The sequence below is a fragment of the Pseudophryne corroboree genome, chromosome 8 (assembly GCF_028390025.1).
Source record: "Pseudophryne corroboree isolate aPseCor3 chromosome 8, aPseCor3.hap2, whole genome shotgun sequence".
NCBI classification, from domain to species: domain Eukaryota; kingdom Metazoa; phylum Chordata; class Amphibia; order Anura; family Myobatrachidae; genus Pseudophryne; species Pseudophryne corroboree.
In genome coordinates, this window is record NC_086451.1 from 43,930,007 (window position 1) to 43,949,232 (window position 19,226).

The 19,226-nt window shown below is 45.7% G+C and overlaps 1 protein-coding gene across 1 annotated transcript in view; it reads left to right on the plus strand.

The window, feature by feature from the left end:
• Positions 1-13,529, plus strand: part of LOC134948364 (inositol-3-phosphate synthase 1-B) — a 42,290-nt gene extending 28,761 nt beyond the window's left edge. The window contains exons 7-11 of the mRNA XM_063936297.1: positions 5,633-5,848; positions 6,108-6,272; positions 8,291-8,404; positions 9,117-9,334; positions 10,769-13,529. Coding sequence (XP_063792367.1) covers positions 5,633-5,848; positions 6,108-6,272; positions 8,291-8,404; positions 9,117-9,334; positions 10,769-10,994 — 939 coding nt within the window. The 3' untranslated portion in view covers positions 10,995-13,529. The remainder of the gene's footprint in view (positions 1-5,632; positions 5,849-6,107; positions 6,273-8,290; positions 8,405-9,116; positions 9,335-10,768) is intronic.
• Positions 13,530-19,226: the final 5,697 nt, after the last annotated feature.

Consider the following 19,226-nt stretch of genomic DNA (forward strand, 5'->3'; position numbering starts at 1 on the left):
AATATGAACCCGGTCTGTCCCCAGTAGCGTATTGAACATGGGAGGAGAATAGAAGCCTATGTTGGGTTTTCCCCCACAAGTACTCCTTCCATTCATTCTGAGCATGGAGCCAGTCTAATTTAGAGCTGTCCAAACCATCCTGTATGTGCACCATCTCAGAAGCGACAACCCGAGCCTCTAATTCAGCTTCACGTTTCCTATAAGAGGATTTAAGACTACCCACTCTTTTGATCAAGGTCCCTCTCAGGAAGGCTTTAAAGGTATCCCACAATAAAGAAACATCAGTAGTATCAACATGAGAATCAAAGAATTCCAACCAGCTGAGCTCCAATTCGGATCCCTCACCCATATGTGTGAGCCAGAAGGGGTTAAGCTTCCATACCGCCTGGCCTCTCTGACAACCCAGGTCAATATGAACCGACACAGGGGAGTGATCCGAAATACCCCTAGTCTCATATCTAACATTCCGAATCATAGGCAGGAGTTCCCGAGAGAGGAGGGCCAGGTCTATCCTAGAGAAGGAAGCGTGGGAGTGTGAAAAACAGGAGTATTGCCTCAGGTCAGGATATTTCAATCTCCAGGGATCGATCAAGCCCAGCTCAGAGACAATATCTGCAAATGAAGACCGCTTCGGTTGAGGGTTGGAGGATGCCCTAGAGAACCTATCCAGTTCATGATGTAAAACATTGTTAAAATCACCCATACATATTGCAGCCACCCCCGGGGATGCAGCCATAAAAATAGATGCCTTTTTGAGTACGTCAGAGGAATATGGAGGGGGCACATATACAGCTAGCAATAGTAAGGGAACAGAATTAATTTTACATTTTAAAAAAACATACCTCCCCCATCGATCTGTCTGCACACTATCTAACACGAAAGGTACAGACTTTTTAATCAAGATAGACACTACCCGGGACGCTGTGGTGTGCATGGAATGGAAAGCCCACCCCACCCACGGCTTTTTAAGTGACCTGATCCTTGCACCCACCAAGTAGGTCTCCATCAAACAAACCACATCCGATGTGTACTGCTTGATCTGTCTGAGTACCAGGGAACGCTTAATTTTGTCATTAATCCCCCTTACATTCCAGGACAGAAACTTAACCAGAGCCATAACAAAGTAACACATTAACAAAGCAGACGACCCGCGACCAGCCAACCCTGGCACACTCCCAACAGACCACACCTCGAATCAGCTGCAACAGAGGCACACTAGAGACAAGCACATTGCACATCAGAAAATAAAAGCAAAACAATAATTTCTTAACAAAACCCCTACCCCCACCCCGTATACTACTAGGAACTTGCAGCATACCTGATACCCGAACGACCAACCCTGTAAATTAACAAACCCTAACTACTAGGGCAAAACTACCTTAACATATTTTATAAGGCCAAAAAGAAAACAAAAAGAGGGGCCAAGAATTCAGTGACTGTAAGACAATAGAAGCTTCCAGCTAAATTCAAGTGTGTCCCCCCCCCCCCGTAGGACGTCAGACCAACCCCATTAATATAACTATTTGGGACCATACAGCGAAACTGATATATGCAGGCGGTCCCGAAACTAGTATAAAGAACTAAACCAGGATATTACCAAAGGCAACAGGGGGCAGATATACGGATATAGGTGAGTACTGCACCATTTTATGTAAGATTGAATGTTGTCTCCGAAGAATATCCCAGCAATCTTCCCGCCAATAGTATCTGTATCTCCCTCCCGAAACACACCACAGGCAGTAAATAAACAGTATACTTGCAAATAGAGAAACAATATATATAAGTTCAGTCAGCGGCCAGTGCTCGCCGTGCCGGAAAGCGTCTGTCCAACCACACCGATGCCCCACGAGGAGACGTGAAGAATTTAGTTTCTCCATCAGAAACAACCCGCAGTCTGGACGGGAAGAGCATAGCATAAGGGAGGTTCAATTCACGCAGCCTGCGTTTCACGGGTATAAACAGAGCTCTATCCTTCTGGACATCAATAGCAAAATCTGGAAAGACTGATATCGGAGAGCCGTTCCACTTGAGGGGGCCCTTAGTACGGGCCAGTTTTAGAATCACGTCTCTATCCCGGTAATGAAGGAGCTTGGCAATAAATGTACGGGGAGGCGCCCCCGGAGGCAATGGGCGCATCGGGACTCTGTGGGCGCGCTCCACCGCAAAGTGTGAGGTGAACTCCTCTGCTCCAAACACATCCAGTAGCCACTTCTCAAGAAATTTTTCGGGGGAGGCACCCTCTTTCTCAGGGAGACCAACAAAGCGGACATTGTTCCGTCGCAATCTTCCCTCCATATCCGTCATCCTTCTGTATACCTCCGACATCTGCGACTCCAGAGCAGAAGTACAGGCCAGTACTCACGGCCCGATTTGGGAGAGATGTGTGCTGAGCGAACCGCTCAGCACACATCTCTCCCGGCGCTCAGCACAGCGCGATCTGTGCTGAGCGTGCGGGGGGAGACGGGGGGGCCGCTCATTTCACCCAGCGGGTGAAGTGAGCGACCCGCTAGATTGGCCTGCATGCAGGCCAATCTAGCAGCAGCGATAGCGATATGCGGGGCCGCGCATCGCTATCGCTGAGGGGGCTACACACGGAGCGATGTTGCTGAAAATCTAAGCAATCTAGTCAGATTGCTTAGATTATCGCTCCGTGTGTACCCCCCTTACGTCTACCAAGTGGCGCGACCGTGTCCTCCAGTGTGGATATACGTGTTTCAACCTCACCGACCCTCTCCCGCACCCGTTGAAGGTCTTGGTGTATAATGGATAAGTCCGCTTGGACCTGACCGATCCTGTCGGCCAAGCGGGCTTCGCTGGCCGTAACCGCATCCAGCACCTTCTGCAGAGCGGTATCAGTGGCCTCCACCGAAGAGGAGCGAGCTGACGGAGAAGGCGGAGATGGAGTCGACAGTACCTCCCCTCTCGGCTGGGACCGTGTCGAAGGATTCCTAGCGAATTTCTCTAGCGTCGCCGCAGCCGCGGCGGATTGATGCGGTTTGACCATTCTAGCCAAGTAGACGGCAGGGAGCAGGGGAGTATAGTATATCAAAGTCGTCCAGCTGCTAAGAGTGAATGTATAGTATAGTATAGTATAGTATAGTATATCAAACTGTCCAAGCTGCCCTGTGGACACGTAGTATACCAATACTGTCCAGAAGCTGCCTATGGAGGTGGCAGTATATCGAGTCCGTCTAGCTGCAAAACGTCCAGATCCACACACAGCAATAGCAGAGGGCTACCAGGAGAGGATACACAAAGCACAGTGTATTAGGGTATTATGGCAACCCAGCATGTACTGTATCCCAGGTCTGGAGGCAGGGAAGCTCTCCCACAGACACCCCAAAGTACACTCCGTCCCCCCCAGCAATATGAATAGTTCCCCAGGAGACAGGCAGGGAGTAGGAGCTCCAATGAGAGAGCAAGTGGGAGGTGGCAGGACCCGCAGCAGCACCCTGGCCACGGATTTATTAGTATTTTATTAGTGTCTCCCCCGGGCACAAACGGAGCACAGAGAGCTTCTGCTAGGGCCCCCGGCGCCTCGGCTTCACACAGCGGCGGCAGGAGGATCGGGGACGGGGAGTGAGTAGAGCGGCAGCGCGGGAGGACGGGAGAGCGGCGTCCCACGTGATGCGGCAGGCCCGGCGCCCCGATCACAGAAGCAGTGCGGCCAGAGCAGGAGAGCAGCCCGCGGCTCCCAGCTTCACACACAGGTCCCTCCACAGCGTAGCACCTGCACTGGGGCAACTTGTAGACCCAGGGGGGGACACAGGATGAAGAGAGAGGATATTGTAGTCGGAGAGCACACAGTTAGTGTGTTACTCCATGTCCGCCGTAGCCACGCCCCCGAATGGATCCGACTTTAATTGAATATACCCCTAACCCTTGTAATTTTTCACTTGATTGATTTTTTTCACAGTCACATGTATTTATTTGTGAAGTCTTACCATTGATGGCACTACTGCTCCATCAGGGATGATGGCAAGCGTTAGTGGTCAGAAACTTTCATATTCTTCCACAAGAGTCACAGTTGGATGACATATTTAACTTTAGGCATCTCCAGTGTGGCTTTTGTGGTATCCTTTTTGGTTACTGTTCTGAGTAGGGATTGCATTAGGTTTGCATCAAACATAGCACCTAATGATGAGGCCAAAAGGTTCAGTCTTGGTGTAATTAGACCATGGCATCTACATTTCATTATTTATTTTTATCAAGTATTTTTTATTAATTTTCACGTTTCAAACACATTCAAAACGGAGTAATACAAAAAGAAAACAAAGTTAAATTAATAGAAAATAATAAAATGAAACAGTAAGTAGAAGAGCATAAGCATACATCAGTATCATAAAATGGTATATGAACCGTACATGTACAAAATATATAGTGGAATGAAATAAGAATAAATGTCACAGCATGAAGCAGTATTAACATGAGTATAGATAATGAGGTGAAATCTAGGGCCCGAGTGGATTGCCATTAGATGGATCACCAAAGGGTATATTGAAAGTTCTGCCAGAACGACCAGATCTTATCAAAATTTGAGGGACATTTTCTCTTATACATAAACCTCTCATGAAAGACAGTAATGTTAACTAACTCTGAGTAGGGGAGAGAAGGGAGATCAGATGCCATTCAGCCACGAGCAATACAGACCCTGTCCAACATTAACAGGTTATTCACATATAGACATAAAGGAGCAGTGAGGTATTCCTCCAGGCAGGCCGAGGCCAAAAATACTGTACGTGAAGTTAATAAGGTTAAAGTAATACCAGTGATATGTATAGAGGCGACCACCCTTGTCCAAAAAGAGACCACTCTAGGACAAATCCATAGAAGATGCCAGAAGTCAGCAGAGGGCATACCTCCCAACATGACACTATCCAGGAGGGACACAATGCTCTACTTCTGGACTTTTCTCTTCATTTATGATTGCCGGCACCTGTTTTGAACTAGTTAATGGATAAGAAAGGGGTCATGTTGGGAGGTATGGCAGAGGGGGCATTAGGACATAGGTCAGATGAAAAGCCTCCAAATTCACAAAGCTGAGATGAGGTCCAATATACCCTATGCAAAATATATAACTGTATCTGCTGAAACCTATCATATGTTGTGCCACCCTGAAGGGAACACAATATAGAATTCCATTTCTCATCCTTAAGAGCACCCAAATCTGTAACCCAGTGACACCTAAGGCTGCACAGATCCCCCTTACCAGAAAAGGACAAAAGAGAGGAGTAGGCCAACGAAATAGAAGCGGCGTTCAGGCAATATACGCAGTAAGAGACAAATTGGAAGGCCTCTTCCTCTATTAGTATATTTATCACCCATATGCTTTCTGGGTATGTAGAGACCTTTTCTTTAACAGTTGTCATTTTGCCATCCTACCATACATTGCTGATTGTACTATTGTCCCACAGGCAGGTTCTCCTGCATCTGCCCTAGAAAGAAGACTGCAACATGTCACAGTTGCCATAAGCCACCTGTGTACGAATTCTACTGTATAATATAACTATTAAAATGAACTAAATTAATTTCTAAATCTCATCTGAATTTTGACATTTTGAAATTTGGAATTTGTAGATTTAGTAGCTTGTATCTTCAACATTATTCATACTTTTCCGTTTTACCTTCACAGCTTGGACTTGAAGTGTCTCCCTCTACAATGTTTGCAGTGGCCAGCATCTTGGAAGGATGTGCGTACATTAATGGCTCCCCTCAAAACACATTTGTTCCTGGGGCAATAGAACTGGCAAAGCGGCACTCTGTGTTTATTGGAGGAGATGACTTTAAGTCTGGACAGACCAAGATTAAATCAGTCCTGGTGGATTTTTTAATCAGTGCTGGCTTAAAGGTAACACTATTCTGCAACAGGTGAACTCTGTTAGTTTACGATTTGTCACTATTGTTCTAAGCTGACAGATATTGTAATTTTAAGTGTCAAAAACCTTTCCGCAAGAGGAGCTTTGTATTCATAGCACTGAGATAGGAAGAGAACATCACTGCTAGACTGCAGCTGATGTAGGGTCAGAGAAAGTGCAGAAGTACGTTTGTCATCACCACTGAATTATTTCTCATTAGCTGACTTTTTATTTCTCCTCCTTCATTCATAGACTGTGTCCATAGTGAGTTACAACCACCTGGGTAATAATGATGGGAAGAACCTTTCTGCTCCTCAGCAGTTCCGCTCCAAGGAGATCTCCAAAAGCAATGTGGTGGATGACATGGTTCAGTCTAATCATGTTCTGTATGGACCAAATGAAAAACCAGACCACTGTGTGAGTACTTTGACATGGGCAGGGTCGGACTGGCCCGCAGGGGAACAGAGAAAACCACCGGTGGGCCCCACTGCCTGTGGGCCCTCCTCCTCCTTTAGGGATCAGGTTCCAGACTCTATCCTAGTGCACTTGAATTATATATTATACTTATACATTATACTTATGTTACATTGTACTTCACGAGAATATGGTTTATTATGTACTCTGTAATGGTTAGTCAAACCTCTGTGTTGGCTGGCCACGCCCCAGTGGAGCCTGGCCACATCCTTAAGAATGGGCCCCTACAACAGCATCCCCCGGTGGGCCCTTCATGCCCCAGTCCGACACTGGACATGAGACAGACAAGGCCGTGTTAACAACATTGTCAGCTCTGGGCAAAGCAATGGGACTCCTACACCCTCATTCACGGGAACCAATAAAGAGAAAATCATAACATGCCCCGCTTGCAGTCCTGCGCAGTCTCTCCACATCCTTCCATAAAATGAAAGGCTGTCCGCACTCTGCTGGATAGCTCCAGCCATCCACCAATCAGCACGCTTATAGCTATTCACTGTCTGGCTGCAGGCTGGGAGAAGGGTAGAGAATGCTGCCTTGCCGCTCTGATGAGGTGACTACCACCCGCCCATGCTCTAAATCCCCTGTGTGCTTGTATGTTAAGATGGCCCTGTTGACCTCCCTTTTTCTGGAACACCTTCTAATATATGGTCACCTAGTGGTGGTGGTTATTGTTTGTTCATTAAGAAATTGTTGCCACTCTTTTTTGTTTGTTGTGTCTGGAGCATGACTTTTTTTGTGTTCTCTGGCTATGTACAGCAAATGCTTTAATCTAACATCATGTAATAATAGTCTGTTGTATATAGATAAAGTGCATATTGCTTACACCATCTTGTGGCAGGTTCTTATTACGGTTATCTTTCTAACACAAGGTCATGTACTAACTAGCCCAGATAAATCATACACCGCCACTTAGGGGAGTCACCTGATGGCGGTTGTATGCAGTTGTGCGATGCTGGAGCTTTAGTCCAGATCGGTGACATTGGTCCGTACGCGTACTATAGGGTTGATGTATAAAGCAGTGAAAATAGTGTTGGGATTGCAACCAATCAGCTTTGAGGTAGTATTTATCAAGTATATATTACCAAATGATAGGTAGAATCTGATTGGTTGCTATGGGCATCTACCCCACTGGTCCACTTCTCCACTCCTTTCACTGATTGATACATTGACCCCTATGTCCATGAAAGGGTTTAAGGGGCACATTATGTAATTTCACATCCGTCTCCTTATGGGGTATATTCAATTAGGGTCGAAAGCTGTCGTCTGTCGAAAAGACGGCAGTTTTCGACTTTTTAAGGTCGAATCGTGATTCGACCTATTCAGTCCCCGCTATTTTTATTTAACAAGTCGGGGAATTCGACTTGTCGAATAGTACGTGAATCGGCAGAATAGCTGCCGATTCACGTACTTTTGAGTGAAACGGGGCCAAATTTGACAGGATTTGGCCCCGTTTCCGACCATCTCAGTCCGACATAAAAAAATGTCGGACTGAGATGGGGGATCTTAGAGGAGGAGAGGGGGGAGAGCCGTGGGAAGATGGGGGAGAGCCGCGGGCAGACGGGGGACAGCAGCGCTACAGCGCTGCAGGAGGATGTGTCACAGCCGCGCTGCTCACAGCAGCGTCCACCCGGGTCCAGCAAGTGAGGTTACGCTTGCTGGAGCCAGGTGGACACTGCCGTGAGGTCTGGCGGCTGTGAGACATCCTTCTGCAGCGCTGCTGTCCCCCGTCTGCCCGCCGCTCTCCCCGCCCCCCCCCCCCCCCTCTCCTCCACTCACAGGTCTCATCTCAATTCAACTTTTTTTTAAAGTCGAATTATGATGGGATTGAATAGGGGTTGTCTGATCCAGTCCGACAAATATATCTATCTTCTAGTGCTGAAATTTGCTAATTTCGGTTTTAAAGGCAGCAGTGGAATGAATGTGATGCTCTGTGTACTAGTAACGTCTGTTCTGCTTTACAGGTGGTTATAAAATATGTCCCATATGTGGGAGACAGTAAGAGAGCAATGGATGAGTATATGTCCGAAATCATGATGGGAGGAACCAACACCATTGTCATTCACAACACCTGTGAGGTAAATACACATTTCTTTCCCTCGTGTTGTCTTCTCTTTTTATTTTCCTGCCATGGGGCCTTATAGAACTCTTGCTTTAACTACTGATGCTCAGATTTATCAAAGCTTGGAGAGAAAGTACCAACCACTCAGCTCCTAACTTTCACTTTACAGGCTGTCTGACTGATTGGTACTTTGGGGGACATTTACTAAGCAGTGATAAGAGCGGAGAATTGAGCCAGTGGACAAGTTGCCCCATCAACCAATCAGCAGCTCTGTATCATTTTATAGTATGCAAATTATAGATGTTACTTCAGTGCTGATTGGTTGCCTTGGGCACTTCTCCACTGGCTCACTTCTCCGCTCTTATCACTGCTTAGTAAATGTCCCCCTTTATCTCTGTCCAAGCTTTCATAAATCGATCTGTTTTACCTAATATTGTGAAGAGGTGTATATGGACATATGAGATGATATATATTTATTATATTAAGGGATAGTAACGTCTGCATTTGTTCTGTTATGAAATAAGCCCCAAACTTATATGGTTTACTTTAAATAATAAATATTAAATAATGCGATCATTATGTGACATTGAAGCCCAGAAGTCATAGGGTCATATACGGGAACTTATCAGTGACTATTGTTACGGCCTTCTAACAGATTATAACCTTGTTCTGTCTTCACTTAATAATTAATGAGGAAAACGACTTAATTGATTTGCATTTATTCCCAGGACTCCCTGCTTGCTAGTCCTATTATCCTCGACTTGGTGATGCTCACTGAAATTTGCCAAAGAATAACTTTCTGCACTGAGAGAGACCAAGACTACCAGAGCTTCCACAGTGTGCTGTCCATTCTCAGCTTCCTCTGTAAAGCCCCGCTTGTGCCAGAGGGAACCCCTGTAGTGAATGCTCTATTCAGACAGAGAAACTGCATTGAGAACATCTTCAGGTACCATATGTGTTCTGTATTGGTGTGGATCAGTTTAAGCATGTTACTATAAAGGCCCATACACACTGGGCGATGTTGAGCTGACAGCAGGTCACTTTTGGTGTGTTGAGCTGCTTTCAGCTCAAAGCCGCCCAGCGTGTATGCCCAAACGATGAGCGGTGAGCGCTGATGCGCGCTCCCACTTCATCGCTGGCGGCCGCCGTTCATCTGCTGGTATTACCAGTAGATGAACGGCGGGGTGAGCGGCTTTCCATAGCGTCCTGCTATGGAAAGCCGCTCATCCCCGCTGACATTGCTGGGCAGCGGGGAAAAGCGCTCAGTGTGTATGCACTGAGCGCTTTTCAGCCCAGCGATGTCAGCCATCATCGCTATGCATACACGCGGGGCAAAAACGCCCAGTGTGTACTGTGTATGGACCTTTAATGTGTTTGGCTCTCTGTTTTTGTGATGGTCAGATTTATTACCCACCATCCATTCAATTAATAGTTATTTGTAGGCTTGAAGGAAATAACAGCAATATAAATGAATTAGAAACATGCTTACAGCGACCACTTTTCAGTTGTCAGAAAACTGGAAACAAACTGTAACACCTCATATACAGTATGGGACACTTTAGCCAAAGTATGGCCCAAACATGCTACATTACCGGCATCCTACACGGCTCCTCCAGGGGTGGGCAATAGCAGCCCTCCAGCTTCTGTTGAACTACACATCCCAGCATGCTACAGTTTTAGAATGCCTTGATAGCAAAACTATGGCAGGTCTTGCTGGGATGTGTAGTCTCACTGCAGCTGGAGGGCTGCTTATTGCCCACCCCACTATAAGAGCTTCTTCAAAACATGGGAATCGTGGACTGTTCATTTTCATGTTCCTCCAGCATTTTCCTTACATTTCCCCAGTACCCCCACATTCAGGGTTTTTGTACTCAGAAACCTAATTTATTTTAGAATTCTAAAGGAATTTTGAATGTGTCCAGTGGGGCCGAACTTGCCGTCCCCCCTTCCTCTTTTCCCCCGTTACTTCTTTCCTTTCCCTGCAGACGACCACCTTACTTTTTCTTTACTCCCTTCACTCATACTTCCTGATCTTTCTTCTTTTTCTTTTCTACCGCTCTTAAAAATGGATGAATTGAACAATTTTGTTACTGTTCTTTTTACAACTGGTGATTTTAGTGATGTTTAAGATATATTTTTCTAGTCTCTCTTGACTAACCATTATCTAGTTCCCTTAACTATGTCCGATGTTTTCTGATGCGCGACGTTGTGTTGATGTAGGTTTTGAACTCTACGTAGGTCTGTTTAGTGTTGTCTCTCATTCTATGAATACACTTAAATAAATATATATTCCATAACTTTATGAACGTGTTGTTCACTTTATGCCGTTACCATTTCTGCATGCTTCATTTTGTGATGACCATTGTTCTTTCTGTTTTAGGGCTTGCTTGGGTCTGGCTCCGCAAAATCATATGATGCTTGAGCACAAAATGCAAAGAAGTTTCTTGAGCTTCAAAAGACCCAGTATGTTTGTGACCCCTCATCCTGTGTCCAGCAAGAAGGGGATGGGCAAGGTGAATGGCTTCCATCACCAAGACATCAGCAATGGCCACTACAATGGACTGGAGCAAACTGTGACTAACAGTGACACAGACATAGAGAACTAGCTTTGTCGCATGTCCCTGACTTCCTTATAGAAAGCTCTTTTATGGACCCTTTTTAAAAGGAAACCACTGTAGACGTTTGGAGTTCACACTACAACCATTACAATGTCTCTTACTCTCGGCAGACCCTCTAACCTTTTGCTGTGTATGAGGCGTCTACAGTAGAACTGAATTTCTTGCACTGATATTTAGATGATCATCCATCTATTATGTTAATAGTGATGTTTTGTAGTAATAAAATGAACTTCAGACAACAAGCTCATGTCACTGTTTATATTGGATATTACAGGTTGAGTATCCCATATGCAAATATTCCGAAATACAGAATTTTTTGAGTGAGATATTGAAACCTTTGTTTTCTGATGGCTCAGTGTACACAAACTTTGTTTAATACACAGTTATTAAAAAATATTGTATTAAATGACCTTCAGGCTGTGTGTATAAGGTGTATATGAAAAATTAATTGTGTGAATGTACACACACTTTGTTTAATGCACAAATTTATTACAAATATTGGCTAAAATTACCTTCAGGCTGTGTGTATAAGGTGTATATGAAACATAAATGCATTCTCTGCTTAGACTTGGGTCCCATCGCCATGATATCTCATTATGGTATGCAATTATTCCAAAATACGTATAAATCCGATATCCAAAATACTTCTGGTCCCAAGCATTTTGGATAAGGGATACTCAACCTGTAGTGATTTATTTGGGTCAGTGCAATCCATATCCACCTAATTTACATTGCGCTAATGATGCCTCAGCATTTATGCAATTTATACCTTAAATGGGGCCATGTGTAGTTAATTAATGACAAATTAGACATACACACAGATTCCATACTAGCATCTTTTGTAGGTTGGACTAGCAGGATGTGTTTTGTTTTTTTTGGGAGAGGATGATAAGAGTTATAGATTTATCATTTATTTCCTTTGAAACCTGAACATTTTTAACCGCTCTAACATGAAGACCCATTCTCATGCGTTTCAAAATCTACCCCTGTACGGATAGTGTAATGGTTAGCATTACTGCCTCACATCACTGAGGTCATGGGTTTAATTACCACCATGGCCCTAACGGTGTGGAGTTTGTATATTCTTCCTGTACTTGCGTGGGTTTCCTCGGGTACTCTGGTTTCCTCCCACAATCCAAAAATATACTGGTAGGTTAATTGGCTCCCAACAAAATTAACCCTAGTATGAATGTGTGTTCGTGTACATGTGGTAGGGAATATAGATCGTAAGCTCCACTGGGGCAGGGACTGGTGTGAATGGCCAAATAGTTTCTGTAAAGCGCTGCGGAATATGTGTGCGCTATATAAATAACTGGTAATAAATAAAAATAATACATTTTATACATTTTTGTTCTGGATTTTCAGGCGTTTATTTTATTAACATTAAAATAATGTTCAGTGTATTAATCCCTGAGGCATGTGTATAAATTCTGTAACCTTCTATGGGGGGTATCCAATTAGCCACGGTCATTTACTGTGGCTATTTGGTTCGCCGGGACCTATCCTCTTAACCCTGATAGTCAATGCTTATTGGAGGATTGGTTTCGTCTACCTTAGGCAGGCGAAGCCAAATCCCTCATAAGTGACTATTTTTGCAGTGATAAGTGCTGCAAAAATACATATGTCCACGGCTTTTTGAGGACCTTATGTATTTTTGTGAGAAAAGCTGGGGGGTTTCACAATGAGTTTGGATACCGGTGATGTAAAATTAGTGACAAATGGGTCTATTTACTAAGCCTCGGATGGAGATATGGTACCGGCCAATCAGCTCCTAACTGCCATGTTACAAGTTGGGTTTGAAAAATGACAGTTACGAGCTGATTGGCTGCTACTTTATCTCCGTCCACTTTATCTCTGTCCAAAGTTTAGTAAATAGACCCCATAATCTCCACAAATTATCGCGGCTAGTTGGATACCCCGTTTATGCTACAGTAGTGCTGATGTGTGGTTTTTGTTTTAATGTTATTATTCCCTTCATAGAACATTATAGGAGGTAGTGCCGATTTCCTATGCTGATATCTGTGTGTTCTGAATGAAACTATAATATTTTGACCTCTTGTAAATGTAAATATAGAGGCATTTCAGTAACATAGCTGAAGTGTTAAAGGGCTTCAAATACAGAGAGTCCTTCCTGTGTGTGGGCTCAATGTAAAATGCTGGAAAATGTAATTTACGGTTATGTTTTTTAATTCATTTTTGTTTCCTGAAGCTGAAAACCAGAATCCTAAATATTTCTTATGCTTTCTTCTGAGGCTGTATATACAGTAGTACATTATTCTGTACAAGTACAATAAAACACATCTGGTAATCCGCTCTCTTACTATTGTAGGCAGAAGCATAACTGTCATGGTTGCAGGTGAACCTGGGGATTAAAGGCCCCATCTACACTGCGTCCAGGGGTGGGGGGCTGTAGTGGGGTTGATAAAAGTTTTCTAGATTTAGCATTTATCTGTCTAATAATAGATCCATTTTAATGGGTTTTGTGCATAATAATATTATAAAATTAAAAAATTATAAATTTTTCTCTGGACTTTCATGAGTTTCATTTTGTAACATTGAAAATAGGATTTTAATATACCTACCTGTAAATCCTTTTCTCGTAGTCTGCAGAGGATGCTGGGGTCCACATTAGTACCATGGGGTATAGACTGGTCCACTAGGAGCCACTGGCACTTTAAGAGTTTGATAGTGTGGGCTAGCTCCTCCCTCTATGCCCCTCCTACCAGACTCAGTCTACAAACTGTGCCCGAGGAGACAGACATACTTCGAGAGAAGAATTTAACACAGATAGGGGCGAGATTCATACCAGCTCGCACAAACAAGGCAAACCAAGCTAACTAGCTTGAAAACTCAGCAACAGCTGAATAACAGTACTTAACCAAGTAACAATGCAGTACTGAACTAAGGTGGTCATTCCGAGTTGTTCGTTCGTTGCCGATTTTCGCTATGCTGAGATTTGTTGCTAACTGCGCATGGTACGCAGAGCGCAAGCCCTAAGTTATTTAACACAAAACTTAGTAGATTTGCTGGTGTTCGTGCGGCGCTTTTCAGTCGCACTGTTGATCGGTGAGTGATTGACAGGAAAGGGGCGTTTCTGGGAGGTAACTGAGCGTTTTCCGGGAGTGTGCTAAACAACGCAGGCGTGTCAGGGAAAAACGCGGGAGTGTCTGGAGAAACGGGGGAGTGGCTGGCTGAATACAGGGCGTGTTTGTGACGTCAAAGCAGGAACTAAACGGACTGAGCTGATCGCAATCTAGGAGTAGGTATAGAGCTACTCAGAAACTGCAAGAAAATATTTAGTCGCAATTCTGCTAATCTTTCGTTCGCTATTCTGCTAAACTAAGATACACTCCCAGAGGGCGGCAGCCTAGCGTTTGCAATGCTGCTAAAAGCAGCTAGCGAGCAAACAACTCGGAATGACCCCCTAAGAACAAAGCAGTACAAACTGAACCAAGTAACGACTGCAGGATCACGAAGCGCTGGGCGAGCGCCCAGCATCCTCTACGGACTACGAGAAAAGGATTTACCGGTAGGTATAATTGTGATAGCTGGGCAACGCCAGGTACGTCAGTCATTTTTAAAGCATTGCACGCCAGGCCGTCTCATCACATAAGCAAGCAGTTCATTCACAGTTTAGACAGGGTTATCACGACAATAAAATTTGATTTCTTGTTCTCCTCTCTCCAGCATAATATTCATATGGTTTACATCAGGTTACAGTTCTTTTAATTCGCTTCACTGGCCATAACAGCATTAACAATGATGGGACAGAATTACAGTACATACCAGCGCAGTCTCCGGGAGTCAGTAGTGCGGCGTCCGCAAACTGAGATTCATTTCGGTGTGCTCTCCCCTATTCGCTGGGGGCTCTATCTAAACGGGTTCTCTCATGGACACGTCACTGGGGGCCTTCCGCCACAAGTGGTTTCCTACCACTCACCCAGATAGTCCTCTTCCGAAGACTAACACCTCCCGTCATGCTTCTCCATCTCTCATTGAAGCTGCTGGCTCTCCTGTTACACTGCAGATATGGGCTCTCCCACTCTTCATAGCAACACCCACATGCTGCTCTTCTCTCCATAATGCCAGGGACTGTGAAGTATAATGCATGTTCCACAGTCCCCAGACTGCGTTTCTCCTGGACACTAGCCTGTGTCCTCCATCTCAGTCCTCAGCTCACACTGAACTCTAGACTGTCCTTTGTTCCTTCTGCTAAAAAACCCGTACACTTCTTGTCCTAACCCCCTACATGTGGCAGGGTCTGCGGGAACTGGTTTAACTGGTTTTGGGGCCATAAACTCCCCCACTCACTGATACGAATCAAATGGCTTTTGGAACTTTCCAAAATCTGTTAACATTCCAGTATGCCATATATTAAAATTATATTTTCTCTTACGTCCTAGACGATGCTGGGGTCCACATTAGTACCATGGGGATGTACCAAAGCTCCCAGAACAGGAGGGAGAGCTTTAGGTCCTCAGAGGCCAAGGTATTGAACTTGTAGAACTTAGCAAACATGTTCGACCCTGACCAAGTAGCTGCTCAGCAAAGATGCAAATCCGAGACACCCCAGGCAGCCGCCCAGTAAGCACCCACTTTACGAGTAGTGTGGGCCTTAACAGACTCTTGGACACTGCAATTCTGCCATAGAATATGCATGCTGGATAGTGAACCTGATCCAGCGAGAAATCGTCTGCTTAGAAGCAGGACACCCAATTTTCTTGGTATCATAAAGCACAAACAGAGAGTCCGGTTTCCTGTGACGAGCAGCCCTCTTCACATACATTTTCAAATCCCTCACAACATCCAAGGACGTTGAAGGAATTGAGGAGCCAGTAGCCACTGGCACCACAATAGGATGGTTGATATGAAATGCTGACACAACCTTTGGAAGGAACTGCTGACGTGTCCGGAGTTCAGCTCTATCTTCATGGAAGATTAAGTAGGGGCTTTTATAAGACAAAGCCCCCAACTCCGACACACGTCTAGCAGAAGCTAAGGCCAACAACGTGACAGCCTTCCAAGTGAGAAACTTGACCTCAACCTCCTGCATAGGCTTAAACCAATCTGACTGCAGGAACTGCAACACCATGTTGAGATCCGAGGGAGCCATAGGCGCCACAAAGGGAGGCTGGATGTGCAGAACTCCTTTCAAAAAAGTCTGAACCACAGGGAGGGCAGCCAATTGTTTCTGGAAGAAAATGGATAAGGCCGAAATCTGGACCTTCACAGATCCCAAACGCAGGCCTATATCCACACCTGCTTGCAGGAAGAGGAGAAACCGTCCAAGTTGAAACTCCACCGTAGGAAACTTCTTGGATTCACACCAAGACACGTACTTTTTCCAAATGCGATGGTAATGTTTAGACGTTACTCCTTTTCTAGCCTGTAACAGTGTAGGAATAACCATGCTCAGAATACCATTCTGGGCTAAGATCTGGCGCTCAACCTCCATGCCATCAAACGTAGCCGCGGTAAGTCTTAATAAGCGAACGGCCCCTGTTGCAGAAGGTCCTCGCATAGAGGTAGAGGCCTCGGGTCTTCCAGCAGTAACTCCAGAAGATCCGCGTACGAAGCCCTCCTTGGCCAGTCCGGAGCAATGAGAATTGGCGGAACTCTTGTTCTCATTATTAGCTTTAGAATTCTTGGAATGAGTGGAAGTGGCGGGAACACGGACACTGACCTGAACACCCATTGTGTTACCATGGCATCCCCTGCCACTGCTTGTGGGTCTCTCGACCTGGAACAGTACCTCCGAAGTTCATTGTTGAGACGGGAGGCCATCATGTCGATTTGAGGCATGCTCCTACGACTTGTCACTTCTGTGAACACCTCCAGATGGAGGCCTCACTCTCCTGGATGGAGATCGTGACTGCTGAGGAAGTCCGCTTCCCAGTTGTCCACACCCGGAAGGAAGATTGCTGACAGCGGTACCGCGTGCTTTTCTGCCCAGAGGAGGGTTCTTGTCACCTCTGACATTGCAGCTCTGCTCTTCGTTCCTCCCTGTCAGTTTATGTAGGCCACCGTCGTTACATTGTCCGACTGTACTTGAATGGCCTGATCTTGCAAAAGATGTGCTGCTTGAAGAAGACCGTTGTATACGGCTCTCAGTTCCAGAATGTTTATTGGAAGAATGGATTCCAGATTTGACCACCTTCCCTGGAAGGTTTCCCCTTGGGTGACTGCGCCCCAACCTCTGAGACTGGCATCCGTGGTTAGAAGGATCCAGTTGTGAACCCCGAACCTGCGACCCTCCAGGAGGTGAGGCATTTGCAGCCACCAGAGCAGTGAAATCCTCACTTTTGACTACTAACGTATCCTCTGGTGCATGTGTAGGTGAGATCCCGACCATTTGTCCAGGAGATCTAATTAGAATGACCAAGTATGAAATCTCCTGTACTGTAGAGCCTCGTAGGAGGCAACCATCTTCCCCAGAAGGCAAATACACTGATGAACCGATACCCGGGCAGGCCTTAAGACATCCCAGACCATTGATTGTATCACCAACGCTTTCTCCACCGGTAAAAACACACTCTGCACTTCCATGTCGAGGATCATCCCCAGGAAAGACAATCTACTTGTCGGCTCCAAATGTGACTTTGGAAGGTTTAGGATCCAACCGTGTTCTCTGAGCAGTCGAGTAGTGAGAGCAATAGACTGCAACAACTTCTCCCTGCACGCTGCCTTTATCAGCAGATCATCCAGGTATGGAATTATGTTCACTCCCTGTCTGCGGAGGAGTATCATCGTCTCTGCCATTACCTTGGTGAACACCCTCGGTGCTGTTGAGAGGACGAATGGCAGAGCCTGAAACTGATAGTGACTGTCTAGCAGTGCAAACCTGAGATAAGCCTGGTGCGGCGGCCAAATCGGAATGTGGCGGTACGCATCCTTGATGTCCAGAGACACCAGGAACTCCCCCTCCTCCAGACCTGAGATCACCGCTCTCAGAGACTCCATCTTTAATTTGAACTCCTTCAGATAAGGGTTTAACGATTTCAAGTTCAAAATTGGCCTTACCGAACCATCCGGCTTTGGTACCACGAAAAGGTTCGAATAGTAACCCTTGTTTTGCATAGGAGGTGGAACCGGGACAATGCCCCGTGACATCTCCAATTTTTGGATGGCCTCCTGTAGGACAACCCTGTCCGCCAGTAAAACTGGCAAGCCTGACATGGGGAGGGAGTTCTTGAAACTCCAGCCTGTACCCCTGGGATACAATATCCTGCACCCAGGGATCCAGCCCGGATGACATCCACACGTGGCTGAAAAGCCTGAGTCTCTCCCCCACCGGTCCTTTCTCCAGGCTGTGGGGTCCACCGTCATGCTGAGGATTTTGAGGTACCAGAAGCTGGATTCTAGTACTGGGAACCTGCAGTAGCAGGTTTTTGAGATTTTGCATGACCTCCTCTAAAGAAGGTATTAGCCGGCTTGGCCTTTTTTGCTTTAGCTGCCCGAAAGGACTGAGCTGCAGGTGAAGAGAAAGGTTTCTTCGGAGCAGGTGCCGCAGAGGGAAGAAAAGGGGACTTACCCACGGTTGCCGTGGAGATCCACACGTCCAGCGCCTCCCCACAGAGAGCCTGACCTGTGTAGGGTAGGTTCTCCACCCCTCTCCTGGATTCCACATCTGCCGACCATTGCCGTAGCCAGAGTCCCCTGCGAGCAGAGACCGACATGGAAGATATCCCTGCAGACATCGAACCCAGGTCTTTCATGGATTCCACCATAAATCCTGCAGAATCCTGAATGTTACGTAAAAACAACTCCACGTCACTTTTATCCGTTTCATTTAATCCCCCAAGTTATGTGCCTGACCATTTTACTATAGCTTTAGCAATCCATGCAAAGGAAATAGTAGGCCGCAGTATCGCCCCTGAAGCCGTGTATATGTATTTGAGCGTAGTGTCAAATTTCCTATCAGGCGGTTCTTTCAACGCGGCAGATCCAGGTACAGGCAACTATGGGTGGGGTTTCCCAGTTTTTCCTATTCTCATCAGGGAAAGGAAAGGCAACCAGCACCTTCCTAGGGACCTGGAATTTTTTCTCCCGGTTTTCCCAGGATCTTTCAAAGAGAGCGTATAATTCTTTAGACGCAGGGAAGGTTAGCGAGGCTTTCTTATTTTCTGTGAAGTAAGCCTCCTCAACCTGCTCTGGTGGAGTGTCAGCAATATTTAACACATCTCTAATGGCCTCAATCATCAACTGCACCCCCTTTGCAAG